Raw genomic sequence first — 15,879 nt, forward strand, 5'->3', positions numbered from 1 at the left:
TTGTCTAATTGATCTGTAAAGTACCTAAGTAGAAATTCACCTTTGATTGATCTTTGGATGTGCTAACTTATAGAACTTGGACAATGTATTCTTAAATGGACAAGCCAGTTCCTGTACAGCTGCACCTTAGGAGCAGAATATCCACATTAAAAAAACATTGTATCCTCTGATTTACAGTATGCAACACCATGGGAGATTTACTGGTGTAATAGTGTCAACTGTGGCTCAGTGGGTAGCACTCCCGCCTCCGAGTGAGAAGGTTGTGGATTCAAGTCCCACATTTGAGCAGAGAAGTCAAGGCTGACACTCCCATGCAGTACTGTTGGAGGTGCCGCCTTTCGGATGAGACATTAAACCAAGGCCCCGTCTGCATGTTCAGGTGGCTGTAAAAGATCCCAAGGCCCTATTTCGAATAAGAGCAGGGAAGTTAGTCCTGGTGTCCTGGCCAATATTTATCCTTCAATCAACATTTTTACATTGCTGTTTATGGGAGCTTGCTGTGTGCAAATTAGCTGCCATGTTTCCTACATTAAAACAGTGACTGCACTTCAAAAGTACTTCATTGGCTGTAAACTTTGAGACATCTGGTTGTTGTGAAAAGTGCTATAAAAATGCAAGTCTCTCATCCCTTCTTTCTTATAATAGCTGCGCCTGACCATTCTCATGCCTTCACATCATTTGCAGAGCTGAGAACAGAGTGGGAACTACTGCATTTCTTTTTAATCCATTAAATTGTGCGTTAACATAAATTGTTCCATTTCCACTGATGGTTCTCTGGTTCTCACATTTCTATTGCAGACACGGAAAGACTGTACACTGTTGTGTTTGACGAAATCTGTGGCCGTTACAATAAGAAGTTTACATGGGAGTTGAAGGCCTCAATAATGGGAATGCAGTCCTTGAAGGCCGCCAAAGTTATTTGTGACAAACTGGAACTCCCATTTAGTCCAGAGGAATTTGTGAAGGAATGTAACGTTCTGCAGGAACGCCTATTCAGTTCCGCAAAACTGATGCCAGGTAACTGTTGATTGTCCACAGCTTTAGCCATTAGAAGGGTGAGAAGGCTTTACCTAGTTAAGGCCATGAGCAGGTGTGCTATACAGACCAAGTAAAATAGAACGTGGGTATATGGTGGCATTCGCATTCTCAAAACGTTCCCATTCAGCGGTAAAATCAAAAAGCATTTTGTTACACACAGTAGTGGATATCTGGATTTCCAGCTTGCGACCCCCCCCCCCCCAGGTCAATTGATATTTTCAAACTGAAGATCGATAGATAGAAGGTATTTCAGGAATATGACTCATGGGGCTGAATGGCCTACCGCTGTCCCTGTGTTAACAGCCAGTGAATACAGTCATTGCTGCTACATGGGAAAATGTGACAACCAAATTGCAATGAGATAATGATAATGTGTCTTGTTAATGTCAGTTGGAGATTAAACCTTGGTCATGGCAGCAGGGAGAAATTACCAGTCTGCACTGACTCCACTGATTTCTGTCAGGATGGTGGTACTGTTGGGCTCAGAATCCTGGATTAAGAAGGGAAACATCAATCAGCGGCACAGCTACTGGTGGCTATTAATCGGCCATATTGGAAGTGCATGAGGACAGAATTTAATTTTGCTGTGATTTGTCTCTCCCCTTCCCTGTCCTCCCTGCTGGCTAGTAGCCTGTTGAAGTTTACTGGCTTTGTTATACACATGACAAATGGCTGCTTGGGTGGCATGCCTCAACAGATTGATGGAAAATAGTTAATTGTTGCTGCTTTGTTGATTTTCCCTCAGGCGTAGAGGCGATAGTTTGTCACCTCCTCAAACACAACATACCGATCGCAGTAGCTACAAGCTCATCACAGCATATGTATGACCTAAAGACAACCAGGCACAAGAAGTTCTTTTGCTTATTCCACCACATTGTATGCGGCGATGACCCAGACGTGAAGAACAGCAAGCCTGCACCTGACAGCTTTCTGGTCTGTGCTAAGAGATTTGAACCTCCACCACCTCTTGAAAAGGTAAGACAGATTTTTAAAAAATTGTTTCCTTTTTATGTGCCAATTTTCTTTCCACCTTTCCTGAAGGTGCTGATTCTTACCAAAGTGCGTCTCCACAGTTGTTGCTTGCTTCTATTATGTTACCCATTGGTAAGCCTAGTAATAGCAGCAGTTTACTTTCATGTTCATTGCAAAGTTGTACCAAATGAAAGATACATAAGTCCAAAGGGATCTGGGTGGGCTGGATCACTGGCTAGAGAAGCGGGAGTTAAAATTCAACATGAGTCAATGTAATCTCATGATATTAGGCAGGAGAAGCAAGAATGCAGATTACATAGTAAATAACAATGGCCGGGATTTTACAGGGCACCCGACATCAGGCTCATTGGAGGGGGTGGGAGGTGCCGGAAGATCATTGCGGTGGCGGCCTACCATGGAGCTCAATGCTGGGAGGGCCGGGCCAGGACCTGGATTTAAATATGTTAAGTAACAAAATGAATAAATTAAAATACACTTACCTCCGATCTTACAGGCCACCGCGATCTTCAGAGCGGCAGCCGACACTCTCACGCCTTCACTTTCCCGTCTGGGTGGGGACTGGTGGGGAAGGGGGGAAACTGAAGATTTTTAGTGCGGTGGGGTGGGAGACTTGGGTTAGATTATTGTCATTAGTGTAGGGGATGGTGGGAGGGGGTGAACTGTAAACCTTGTACAGTTTGGTGGGGGAAGGTCATATTTGTAAGGTAACTGTTTTGGGGGGAGGGTGGTGGGTAGGGCAGATACCAGGGATAACTCCACTGCACTTCTTCAAAATAGTGCCATGGGATCTTTTATATCCAGCTGAAAGGCTAGATGGGGTCTCGGTTTAACGTCTCATCTGACAGACAGCACCTTCAACAGTGCAGTATTCCCTTAGTACTGCGCTGGAGTGTTAGCCTTGATTTTTATGCTCAAGTCCTGGGTGGGACTTGAACCCAGAAACTTGTGACTTGGAGGCAAGAGTGGTAGCAACAGAACCATGGCTGACACTGAAGTTGTATTGGGAATCGTTGCACCCCATCCAGAGTACTATGTTCAGTTTTGGTCTCCGTATTACAAGAAGGATGTAGAATTATTGGAGGGAGTCTCGAGAAATTCTATCAACTTGGAGGGATAAGGAAAAGGTTCCTGCCTTTGGAGTTTGCTCTCTGGAAACGAGGAGAACGAAGATGGATTTGATAGAGATCTTCAAGCTATTCATGAGAAGACAGAATTTTGATCCAGAAAAATTCTTCTCTTGGGTTCACCAACAGGGATGCTGCAACCGACATGGATCAGAGACTGTAAAATCCACCTTACCATGAGCATACAGTCTCTCTCTTTTACCTGTCTTCATAGTCTTTGTTCAGCCTGCATCACTTGGGCTGCTCCTTTGGCATATACTCTCACTTCCCCCTTACCCTGGCCCTCTTAGTCACCTCTTGCTCCCATCGTTCCTGCCATTCCTATTAACCCTCCCCACTATCTTCACCATCTTCCCACCGCCACATTTTTTACTCTTTAAAGGCACTTACTTTCTTTTAAAAAGAAAATTTGGTCCAAGTTTCTCCCTCGCCTGTCCTGAAGATGCCCGGTTTGTTGAAGAATATTCTTCTGGGTGACGGGTGCCCTGCCTAAGTTGCCATTCTTGTTGCATGAGCTAGGACAGCAAGTATAAGCAGGCAGTTGAACTGTGGACAATGACACAGTTGAGCCCAGTGCTATCTTCAGCAATGTTCACATGCGCGCACTTCCAGCTGAATTAACTGGCTAAGTCAGTGCAAATTCATCTACATGCGGGCTACTGCATCCTTTGGAACAATTGAAAGCCCTTCATGTACAATGAATATCTTTGAGGTACAGTCACTTTTGTTATTTGGGAAAACACAGCAGCACAAAGCATGGGACTGATGGTGGAGGGATTGAAGGGCTGGGGGGAGGAGATGGAAGGAAGCATTTGAAGAGGAGACAAGAGGGGAGCCAGAGGGAATGGGTAGCATGATGGAGATGGGGTAGGGTACGTTATACAGGGGGTTGTGGCCCTATGTGAAATTAATTTGGATAGCCTCAATCTGCTTTCTTGTAGACATGGCATCAATTGGGTATCTCACAGCAAGGAGGCCTTGGGATAGCTGGTGTGGGAAGTGGAAAATATTAGACTGGTACAAAGGTGGATGTTCTCCTGAGGTTGAGACAAAGTCAGTGGAGCTTTACATTGAACTTATTCATGCTACACTTGATCTGTGAGAAATTGAAACTGACATTGGATGCTAGAAGTGTAAAATGTTTCATTCCTACTAGTAATATCTCTCCCCTTGATGAGTACTTAGTTCACAAAAACAGTTTATAATGCTTAATAGTAAAAAGATTGTTGCTTTTCCTGCATGTTTTCTGTAAGATAGGATGAATACATTACCAAAAAGAAAGACTTACAATTATACAGCGCCTTTCACAACTACAGGAGATCCCAAAGTGATTTACAGCCAAAGAAGTACTTTTAAAGTGTTGTCACTCTTGTAATGTAGGAAACATGGCAACCCCTGCTTTTCTTTGAAATGGTGCCATGGAATCTTTAACGCCTAGCTGAGAGGGCAGGCAGGGCCTCGGTTTAACGTCCCATCTGAAAGACGGCACATCCGACAGTGTAGCACTCCCTCAGTACTGCACTGGAGTGTAGTTTTGATTTTTGTGCCCAGGTCCGGGAGTGGGACTTGAACCTGCAACCTTCTGACTCAGAGGAAAGAGTACTACCTATTGTGCTAGGGCTACGCAGCTCAGTTAAGGTTGTCACCTACTGAAAGGTGTGTGAAGTAAAGTAGAATTATGATTCGCAGTGTGCTGTTTTGTAAGGGTGATCTTGGTTTGCTTGATTTGATCCTGACAAAGTATATCATCTACTTGCTAAAGGATATAATGAAAATGAATGCACAACAATAAATGATATCCAGCAGCCTTGAGGTCTTCTGTGCAACATGGGGTTTGAAGCACTGAACAGCTAAAGCAGACCCAGCCTCTATAAAAATTTCTGTTTAAAATTGCATGATAATCTCAGAGGTAGTTTTTCCATCTGATTTGACTGACTTGATAAATATGCCTTCACTTCTTTTCTTACCACTTCAGCTTTCCCTTCTGAAGGTGTTGATCCATCATTGGGAATGCTGGCATGGGCACTGACCGCTGCCCCTCAGAAACAGTCTGAGCCCTGCTAATGTTCACACAGACCATGGGAGGCATTGAAGTTGAATTCCACCCTGTTCTCAGCCAAAGTCTGACAATTTGTGATCAGGATCTGGGGCCCTGGCTGTTTTTTTTCTCCCTTCCTGGCCCAGGGACACTGATGCCACTTGTAGGATCCTTATTATTTCCTTGGCTGGGATGAGCTAATTCAACACAGACTGTAGATTGAATATGGAATCTTTCTCCTCTCAGTAACACATCATGCAGTACATTTATCCCATCGCCCCATTAAGAAGTTTTACCTGATTTTATAAAAGCTTTGTTCATCTTCCCACACCCCTCCTTCAAAAAAAGAGATAGGACTTTATAGATACTTGCTGGACTTTTTTTTTACAAACAACTGCTGAGCCTGTAGTTCGTTGGCCATCTTTAACTACTCAGCCTGCAGTATAGCTCCAAGTTTCACTTTTGAGCATCATAAATGCTAGCTCAGATTTCCTTAGGTGAGTGGTAGCAGATGTTCTAAAGTATTCCTGATATTGCTCCTCACATGGCAGCCTACACTTCTCATTGAAGCACGATTGATCCACTTTGTTGGATGGAGGAGTTTTCTGGGTCACGAAGTAAGATATTGTGGTCATATACAATTTTGCTGTACTTGAGTGCTTCATGGACGCCCAGTTTTGATATATCCTTAGTCTGTCCCAGTTAGCACAGTGGGTAGCACCACACTACATGATAGAGGGTGTCCTCGTTGTTAAGATGCTGAGCAATAGGCACTTCTATCATTGCTATTATATACATGTTAATGGATATACATGGTAGAATCTCAAAGTTTGCAGATGACACAAAACTTGCAAATGTGGTCAGCATTGAAGAGGATAGCAACAGACTTCAGGAGGACTGGTGAGATGGACAGACACATGGCAAATAAATTTTAATACAGTGAAGTGATTCATTTTGGTAGGAAGAACAAGGATAGGTAATATAAGCTAGAAGGTACAATTTTAAAGGGGTTACAGGAACAGAGAAACCTGTGGGTATACATACACAGGTCTTTGAAGGTGGTAAGGCAAGTTAAGAGAACTGTTAAAAAAGCATACCGGATCCTTGACTTGATAAATAGAGGCATTGAGTACAAAAGCAAGGAAGTTATATTAAACTGTTATAAAACATTCTTTTGGCCCCAGATGAAGAATTATGTTCGCTTCCGGATAAGACACTTTTAGGAAGAAAGCCAAGGCCTTATAGAGGGTGCAGAGGAGATTTACCAAAATGGTACCAGGGATTAAATACTTCAGTTACATGACGAGACTAGAGAAACTTGAATTGTTCTCCTTAAAGTAGAGAAGGTTAAGGAGAGATTAAGGGGAGGTGTTCAAAATCACCATGTTTTGATAGAGAATGAGAAACTGTTTTCAGTAGCAGAAGGGTCAGTAACCAGAGGACACAGATTAAGAGTAATTGGCAAAAGGACTAGAGTTGACGGGAGGAAACATTTTACACAATGAGTTGTGATCGGGAATGCACTACCTGAAAGGGTAGAGGAAGTAGGTTCAGCTACAACTTTCAAAAGGAAATTGGATAAATACTTGAAGAGGAAAAAAAATGCAGGGCTGTGGGGAAAGAACAAGGGGGAAGTGGGACTAATTGGATAGCTCTTTCAAAGAGCAGGCACAGGTAGGATGGGTCAAGTGGTCTCTGTCTGTGCTGTTTCATTCTCTGATTCTATGGACACGTGTCCAGACCAATTAATTGGTGATATTGAAAATAACAAACAAAGTTATTCGAATATAATCAGTTCGCGTTTCAGGTCTGTGACCTTTCATCAGAACCTGGTCAGGTCACAGACCTGAAACAAAGTTATTGGCTTGCTTCCCTCACTAACCCACGCAGACCGCATCTGTCAACTGCATCCCTTATGCCTCAGTGATGCTACTGAGACAACTTAGAGGTGGCATTGAACTTCTCCACCATCTTCAGATGCTTTATCAATGGTGTTGTCTTTGTTTAGTACTTCAGAAGTAAGTCTTTTCATTCACGGTCCTGTAGTGTACAGCTCCATTCACAATTCCTTCAATGATGGAGCAATCTGTGTTAACCTACAGCAGGATCTAGACAACATCCAAGCTTGAGGTGACAAGTGCCAGGGAACATTCATGCTACTTAAGTGCCAGGCAATGATCGTTTCAGCAAGGGATATCCCAACCACCTCCTTACCTTCAAAGGCATCACCTTGAACTTCTACTGGTTACGAGGGATCAGAAACTTAACTCGACCAGCTATCAACACTGAGACTGCACAGTGCAGGGTAGGGATTGGATACTCTACAATGAATAGTTCATCTCCTGACTCCTCAAAACCAGTCCATGATCTACAAGACTCAAGTCAGGAGTGTGGTGGAATACTGGATGGGTACAGCTGCCCAACACTCGATGGCATGTAGTTCTGCGCACATCTCCAGCATCTACTGTATGGTTTTCTGGATGTGGCTCTCCAAGAGGGTCACCACTCGCTTCATGGAGGAAGCCATGTGCGCATACGCCAGAAACATGGCTGAACTCATGGCCTGGATGGACCTCCATCGTCCGCACATAGGTGCGCATAGCTTCTGGAAGCTCTGCAAGATATTCACGCATCTCATGCTGCAGGTCCAGCATCTACTGCCTTTTTGACAACTCCAGAGTCATGTCATCAACCCTGTAGCTCAGCATCACCTTGGCCTCCCACAGTCCTTTGAGTCTGAGTGGCTTTGGCTGTCACAGCCTCCCATCAGCTATCCGAGCATGTCTGTGCTGTGCTCACAGCTAGTCATCCCTAAGCTTCGGGTGCATGAATACTCACTGATGTGAGAATTTCTGCACTGGTGGAGGGTGTTTGGAATGATGTGACAATGCATCCTCTGAGGTTCCCTCCTCAACCTCAGAGGTGGATGGCTGCCCCCGGTTGGGTCAGCTGGCTGCTCTTGTCTGTGCCCTGCATGAGAGGGATGCATGATTAGTTGGATATGCACATTCCATCATGTTCTTCACAGATTTCCTAGTGTGGAGCTCCATGTGATCAATGATGGACACATGAATACCATGCCTTTTGCTCCCTAGAGGGTCTCCTGTGCCCATCCATTACATCACATTCTCTTGGGGCTCCGCTCCCATCTCACCATAAGCAGTGGACTCAATTGCCTCCAGGCCTCCTTGATCCAGATCCTCTTGCTCTATTGGCGTCAGAATTGCCAGGAAAGAAACGCCCGTCTTGGCTTTTTCCTTCTCATCTGCAAACACATAAATGTCCATTGTTAGTCGCCTGCCAAAAACATGCACAACGCCTATGCTGGTGGCAGCCTGACTGTCCATGATGGTGCCAAAGGGATGCCTCCTGCATATAGCCACTCAGTAGCGGCAGTGTGGGAGTCGACTTTGACGGACCAGGGCCCTTCACAGAGAGGCTGGCATGCTTCTGACAGCCGATGCTGCTGCCTGGCCGTTACCAGTGACTGGGTGGGCATGTCCTTTCTACCAATCTCATACTTGCACATAGTCACATGTAAGGGTAAACAAGGTGTACTGTATTCACCTTGGCAGATTGCATGACACCATTAATCCTCTTGCAGCACTGAAGCCAAGTTCGAGGGACGGCCCCTTGGCTGTTGGCCTCCTCTGCGATCTCTGTCCAGGCCTGTGTCATTTGCTGGCCTGGTCTTCTGTTCCCATCCCAGGGGAAGAATGTCTGAGCAGCTTGGAGGAGAACCTGCATGGAGACATCAATAAACCATGGGGCCACCCTGGATCGTCCTTCAGTCATTCCAATCAATCATTTGGTCTTCAGTGCTGCCTGTGTGCATGATTCCATTTGACAGGGTGTTGGGAGCCTTTTAAATATTGTGCCAGTGCTTCTAGCAGTGTGATTTCACACCACCTGCGCCGCCTGAGGGACGGCTACTCCGCACTCAGCAGTTAATTGACCTGCTGCAATGTAATTGCAAACCTTAGTCCACCCCTACCCGTGCAGCAAGGGGTCCCGTTTCCAGTCCCAACAGCGAGACCTTGGGCCTTTTCGTAAAATCCAGCCCATATCGGTCAAGATAATTCTCCTGGCACACTTCAGAAACTCTTCGCCCTCTCTGCCCTCTACACTATTATTAACCTAGTCCATGTTACGATAACTAAAGTCCCTCACTATTACTAAGGTATAGTTTTTGCAGCTCTCTGTAATTTCTTTGCAAATTAACACCTCTATATCTTTCCCATAATTGGCGGCATATAGAATATACAGAACAGTGTAATGGCACCTCTAATGTTTCTTAACTTTAACCAAATATATTCTATCCTTAACCCCTCCAGAATATTTTCTCTCTCCAGCACTGTAATATTCTCCTTAATCGATACTACTACCTATCCTCCTTTCTTTTCTTCCCTGTCTTTCCTGAACATCTTGTATGCAGGAATGTTGGGCGGAATTTTACCACCTGCGTGGAGGTGGTTTTATTGGTACCGATATGGACCTCGACCTCTGGCTGTTCACCCTCCCCCCTCAGAGTGCTCTGCAGCCACTCAGTGACATTCTTGACCCTGGAATCAGCGAGGCAACATACCATCCTGGATTCATATCTGCGGCCGCAGAAATGCCTATCTGTTCCCCTAACTATAGAATCCTCAATCACTATTTCTTTCACAATCTTTTTCCTGGCCCGTGTACTGCTGAGCCACCCATGGTGCTGTGGACTTGACTCTAGCTGCATTTATCAGAGGAACCGTCACTCTCACCAGTATTCAGAACAGAATATTTGTTAGAGAGGAAGTTGTACTCGGGACTCCTGCACTACCTGCCTGGTCCTTCTTGACTACCTGGTAGTCACCCATTCCCTGCACTCTCTTAAGCTGCGGGTTGATCACATCCAGAAACATACTCTGCATTTCAGCAGCTAACAACTAGAAATAGACTGACCTTAAAAATACAACTGTAGCACCACAGGAGCAGATCCTTTCTCCATAGAGTCATAGAGTTATACAGCACAGAAACAGGCCCTTTGGCCCATTGTGACCGTGCCGGCCATTAAGCACCTATCTATTCTATTCCCATTTTCCAGCACTTGGCCCGTAGCCTTGTATGCTATGGCGTTTCAAGTGCTCATCTAAATACTTCTTAAATGTTGTGAGGGTTCCTGCCTCTACCACCTCTTCAGGCAGTGTGTTCCAGATTCCAACCACCGTCTGGGTGAAAAAGTTTTCCTCAAATTCCCTCTAAACCTCCTGCCCCTTACCTTAAATCTATGCCCTCTGGTTATTGACACCTCCACTACGGGAAAATGTTTCTTCCTATCTACTCTATCTATGCCCCTCATAATTTTGTATACCTAAATCAGGTCCCCCCTCAGCCTTCTCTGTTCGAAGGAAAACAACTCTAGCCTATCCAGTCTCTCTTCATAGCTGAAATGCTCGAGCCCAGGCAACATCCTGGTGAATCTCCTCTGCACCCTCTCCAGTGCAATCACATCCTTCCTATAGTGGGTGACCAGAACTGTACACAGTACTCCGGCTGTGGTCTAACTAGCATTTTATACAGCTCCACCATAACCTCCCTGCTCTTATATTCTATGCCTCGGCTAATAAAGGCAAGTATCCCATATGCCTTCTTAACCACCTTATCTACCTGTGCTGCTGCCTTCAGTGATCTATAGACAAGCACACCCAGGTCCCTCTGACCCTCTGTACTTCCTAGGGTCCTACCATCCATTGTATATTCCCTTGCCTTGTTAGTCCTCCCGTAATGCATCACCTCACACTTCTCAGGATTAAATTAAATTTGCCACTGTTCTGACCATCTTACCAGTCCATCTATATCATCCTGTAATCTAAGGCTTTCCTCCTCATTCTTTACGACACCACCAATTTTCATGTCATCTGTGAACTTACTGATCATATCTCCTATATTCTTGTCTAAATCATTAATGTACGCCACAAACAGCAAGGGTCCCAGTACCAATCCCTGCAGTACACCACTGGTCACAGACTTCCAATCGCAAAAACAACCCTCGACCATCACCCTCTGCCTCCTGCCACTAAGCCAATTTTGGATCCAATTTGCCAAATTGCCCTGGATCCCATGGGCTCTTATCTTCTTGACCAATCTCCCAACCACCTTACTGGAATCTCCCAACCTTACTACAATTACTACCTTACTACAATCTCCCAACCACCAAAAGCCTTACTGAAGTCCATGAAGACGACATCAACTGCTTAACCCTCATCTACACATCTAGTCACCTCCTCGAAAAATTCAATCAAATTTGTTAGATGAGATCTCCCCCGACAAAGCCATGCTGACTATCCTTGATTAATCCCTGCCTCTCCAAGTGGAGATTAATCCTGTCCCTCAGAATTTTTCCAACAGTTTCCCTACCACTGATGTTAGACTCACTGCCTGTAATTGCCTGGTTTATCCCTGCTACCCTTCTTGATTAATGGTACCACATTTGCTGTCCTCCAATCCTCTGGCACCTCTCCTGCGGCCAGAGAAGATTTGAAATTTTGTGTCAGAGCCCCTGCTATTTCCTCCCTTGTCTCACATAACAGCCTGGGATACATCTCGTCTGGGCCTGGGGATTTATCCACTTTCAAACCCACTAAAATCGCTGATACCTCTTCCCTTTCAATGCTAATTTGTTCAAGTATATCACAATCCCCCTCCCTGATCTCTACACCTACATCGTCCTTCTCCATAGCGAACACAGATGAAAAGTAATCATTTAAAACCTCACCTACGTCCTCCGGCTCCACACACACATTGCCACTTTGGTCCTTAATGGGCCCTACTCTTTCCCTTAATATACTTATAAAACGCCTCGGGATTTTCCTTTATCTTGTCAGCCAGTGTTTTTTCATGCCCCCTCTTCGCTCTCCTAATTACTTTTTTAAGTGCCCCCCAACACTTTCTATACTCCTCTAGGGCCTCCACTGCTTTCAGCGCTCCGAATCTGCCATAAGCCTCCTTTTTTCTCCTTATCCAATCCTCTATATCACTTGACATCCGGGGTTTCCTCGACTTGTTGGTCCTATCCTTCACCTTTATGGGAACATGTTGGCCCTGAACTCTCACTATTTTTTTTTTTGAATGACTCCCATTGGTCTGATGTAGACTTTGCTGCAAGTAGCTGCTCCCAGTCCACTTTGGCCAGATCCTGTTTCATCATATTGAAATCGGTTTTCCCCCAATTCAGTACCTTTATTTCTAGTTCTGATTGACGGGGAACTTCCTCACACTCTCCTTCCAATGCACTTTCGTTCGGACAGAAAGTAGTCAGAACAATTTTCCTGCCAGCAACACCTAGAATATAGAAGATTAACATCCAGCCAGATGCAAGGCAGAAAATGTCATTAGCAATGGGACAGGTTGCACAGTGTGAGTGAGGGGGTTTGAGCTAGCAAAAAGATTATGAACTGAATTTTGACGCAGGGTGAAGGAAAGCAGATGACCTTTAAATGTGACTGAAGGAATACCACACAATCAAACATCACATGATCAATTGTTACATAATCAAACCTCCAGGAACATGTCCAAAAAGAGTTGGCAACTTGACTAAAGGTGTGGTCTGACCAAAGCATTCTATAGTTTCAATATAACATGTTCCTACCGTGATCTAGGATTCTGTTGATTGCTGCTACACATTGAAGGATAGGCGGTACATTGGGGACAAGAGAAGACGTTTTTTATTCATTCATGGGATGTGGGCACTACTGGCAAGGCCAGCACTTATTGCCCATCCCTAATTGCCTTTGAGAAGGTGGTGGTCAGCTGTCTTCTTGAACCACTTTAATCTATGTGGTGAAGGGAGGTGAAGGAAGTGCTTTTAGGGAGGGAATTCTAGGATTTTGACCCAGCAACGATGGAGGAACAGCAATATATTTCCAAGTCAGGAAGGTATGTGAGTTGCAAGAAAACTTTGAGATGGAGATGTTCCTGTGTGCCTTGTCCATCTAGGTGGTTTTGGCCTGGATGGTGAAACTGAAAAAACAGACAGTTGCACCCGCTCAGCCTGGAACAAGCGAATATGATTGGTCAGAGAGAGAGATAAGAGATTGAGAGCATCTTGAGTTTTGTTGGAGCTGCACTCATCCAGCCAAGTGGAGACTATTCCATCACACTCCTCACTTGTGCCTTGTAAATCGTGGAATGGTTTCAGAAAGTCACTCACTGCAGGAATATCCAGCCTCTGACCGGCTCTTGTAGCCACAGTATTTATGTGGCTGATCCAGTTAAGGTTCTCGACAGTGGGGATATTGATGATGGGGGATTCAGCAATGGTAATGCCATTGAATATCAAGGAGAGATTCTGTCTTGTTGCAGATGGTCATTGCCTGGCATTTGTGTGGCACAAATGTTACTTGCCATTTATCAGCCCAAGCCGGAAGTGGCTGCAGAGATAGTGGAGGCATTGGTCGAAATATTCCAGAACTCACTGGATTCCGGGAGGGTCCCAGCAGAGTGGAAAACCGCTAATGTGACACCCCTGTTCAAGAAGGGAGGGAGACAAAAAGCAGGAAACTATAGGCCAGTCAGCCTAACATCGGTCGTTGGGAAAATGCTAGAGTCCATTATTAAGTAAGAAATAACAGGACATTTAGAAAAGATTAACACAATCAAACAGAGTCAACATGGTTTTGTGAAAGGGAAATCATGTTTGACAAATTTGCTAGAGTTCTTTGAGGATATAAGAAGCAGAGCTGATAAAGGGGAACCGATAGATGTTGTATATTTGGATTTCCAGAAGGCATTCGATAAGGTGCCACATAAAAGATTATTGCACAAGATAGGAGCTCACAGTATTGGGGGTAATGTATTAGCATGGATTGAGGATTGGTTAACTCACAGAAGACAGAGAGTCGGGATTAATGGGTCTTTTTCAGGTTGGAAAGATGTAGCTAGTGGAGTGCCACAAGGATCAGTCCTAGGGTCTCAATTATTTACTATCCATATTAATGACTTGGAGGAGGGGGCAGAGTGTAATATATCCAAATTTGCTGACGATACAAAAATAGGTGGGAGGGCATGTTGTGATGAGGACATAAGGAATCTGCAAGGGGATATAGATAGGTTGAATGAGTGGGCAGATGGAATTTAATGTAGGAAAGTGTGAGGTCATGCACTTTGGTAGGAAGAATCAAAAGGCAGACTATTATTTAAATGAAGAGAGACTCCAAAAAAGTGCAGCACAAAGGGATCTGGGTGTTCTTGTGCATGAAACACAAAAGGTTAGCATGCAGGTGCAGCAAGTAATTAAGAAGGCAAATGGAATTTTGGCTTTTATTGCTAGGGGGTTGGAGTTTAAACATAGGGAAGTCTTGTTACAACTGTACAGGATGTTGGTGAGGCCGCACCTGGAGTACTGTGTACAGTTTTGGTCCCCGTATTTAAGAAAAGATATACTGACATTGGAGGCAGTTCAAAAGAGATTCATTAGGCTGATTCCTGGGATGAAGGGGTTGACTTATCAAGAATGGCTAAACAGGTTAGGCCTTTATTCATTAGAGTTTAGAAGAATGAGGGGTGATCTTATTGAAACGTACAAGATTCTGAGGGGGCTTGACAGGATAGCTGTTGAGAAGATGTTTCCACTAGTAGGGGAATCTGGAACAAGGGGACATTAAAACTGAGATGTGAAGGAATTTCTTCTCTCAGAGGGTAGTGAATATCTGGAATTCTCTACCCCAGAGAGTTGTGGAGGCTAGATTACTGAAAGTATATAAAGAGGAGCTATATAGATTTTTGAAATATCGGGGAGTTGAGGGCTATGAGGAGCTGGCACGAAAGAGGAGTTGAGGTCTGGGCAGATCAGCCATGATCTTATTGAATGGTGGGGCAGGCTTGAGGGGCCGAATGGCCTACTCCTGCTCCTATTTCCTATGTTCTTATGCTGTATGCAGATTATTGAGGAGTTGCGAATAGAAGTGAACACTGTGCAATCATCAGCAAACATGCCCACTCCTGACCTTATGTTGCAGGGAAGGTCATTGATGAAACAACTGAAGATGGTTGGGCTGTCCTGAGGAACTCCTACAGCGATGTTATGGGGCTGAAATGATTGGCTTCTAACAAACACAACCACCTTCCTTTGTGCTAGGTACAATTTAAGCCAGTGGAGAGTTTTCCCCTGATTTCCGTTGACTTCAATTTTGCTTGGGCTCCTTCATACCACACTTAATCAAATAATACATTGATGTCAAGGGCAGTCATTCTCGCCTCACCTCTGGCAGTTAGCTCTTCTGTCTATGTTTGGACCAAGACTGTAATGAGGTCTGGAGCCGAATGGTCCCGGCGGAACGGAAACTGAGCATTGGTGACCAGGTTATTGTTGAGACACTGCCTCACCAGTCAACGACACCTTTCATTAACTTTTGCTGATGATTGAGAGTAAACTTATGGGGCAGTAATTGGCTGGATTGGATTTGTCCTGCTTTTTGTGAGCAATTTTCCACTTTGTTGGGTTGTTGCTAGTGTTACAGTTGTACTGGGGCAGCTTGGCTGGGATTACTGGAGCACGAGACTTCAACCGGGACCTTGTTGGGACCCCTAGCCTTTGCTGTATCCAGTACACCCAGTCATTTCTTGATGTCACATGAAATAAATCGAATTGGCTGAAGACTGGTTTCTGTAATAGTGTGGATCTCAGGAAGAGGCTGAGATGGATCATCAATT

The 15,879-nt window shown here is 44.7% G+C and overlaps 1 protein-coding gene across 1 annotated transcript in view; it reads left to right on the top strand.

Moving 5' to 3' along the window:
• pudp (pseudouridine 5'-phosphatase) overlaps positions 1-15,879 on the top strand; it is a 64,372-nt gene that overhangs the window by 8,595 nt on the left and 39,898 nt on the right. The window contains exons 2-3 of the mRNA XM_068033141.1: positions 799-1,017; positions 1,784-2,013. Coding sequence (XP_067889242.1) covers positions 799-1,017; positions 1,784-2,013 — 449 coding nt within the window. The remainder of the gene's footprint in view (positions 1-798; positions 1,018-1,783; positions 2,014-15,879) is intronic.

This window comes from Heterodontus francisci, chromosome 6, assembly GCF_036365525.1.
Source record: "Heterodontus francisci isolate sHetFra1 chromosome 6, sHetFra1.hap1, whole genome shotgun sequence".
In the NCBI taxonomy this organism is placed as follows: Eukaryota; Metazoa; Chordata; class Chondrichthyes; order Heterodontiformes; family Heterodontidae; genus Heterodontus; species Heterodontus francisci.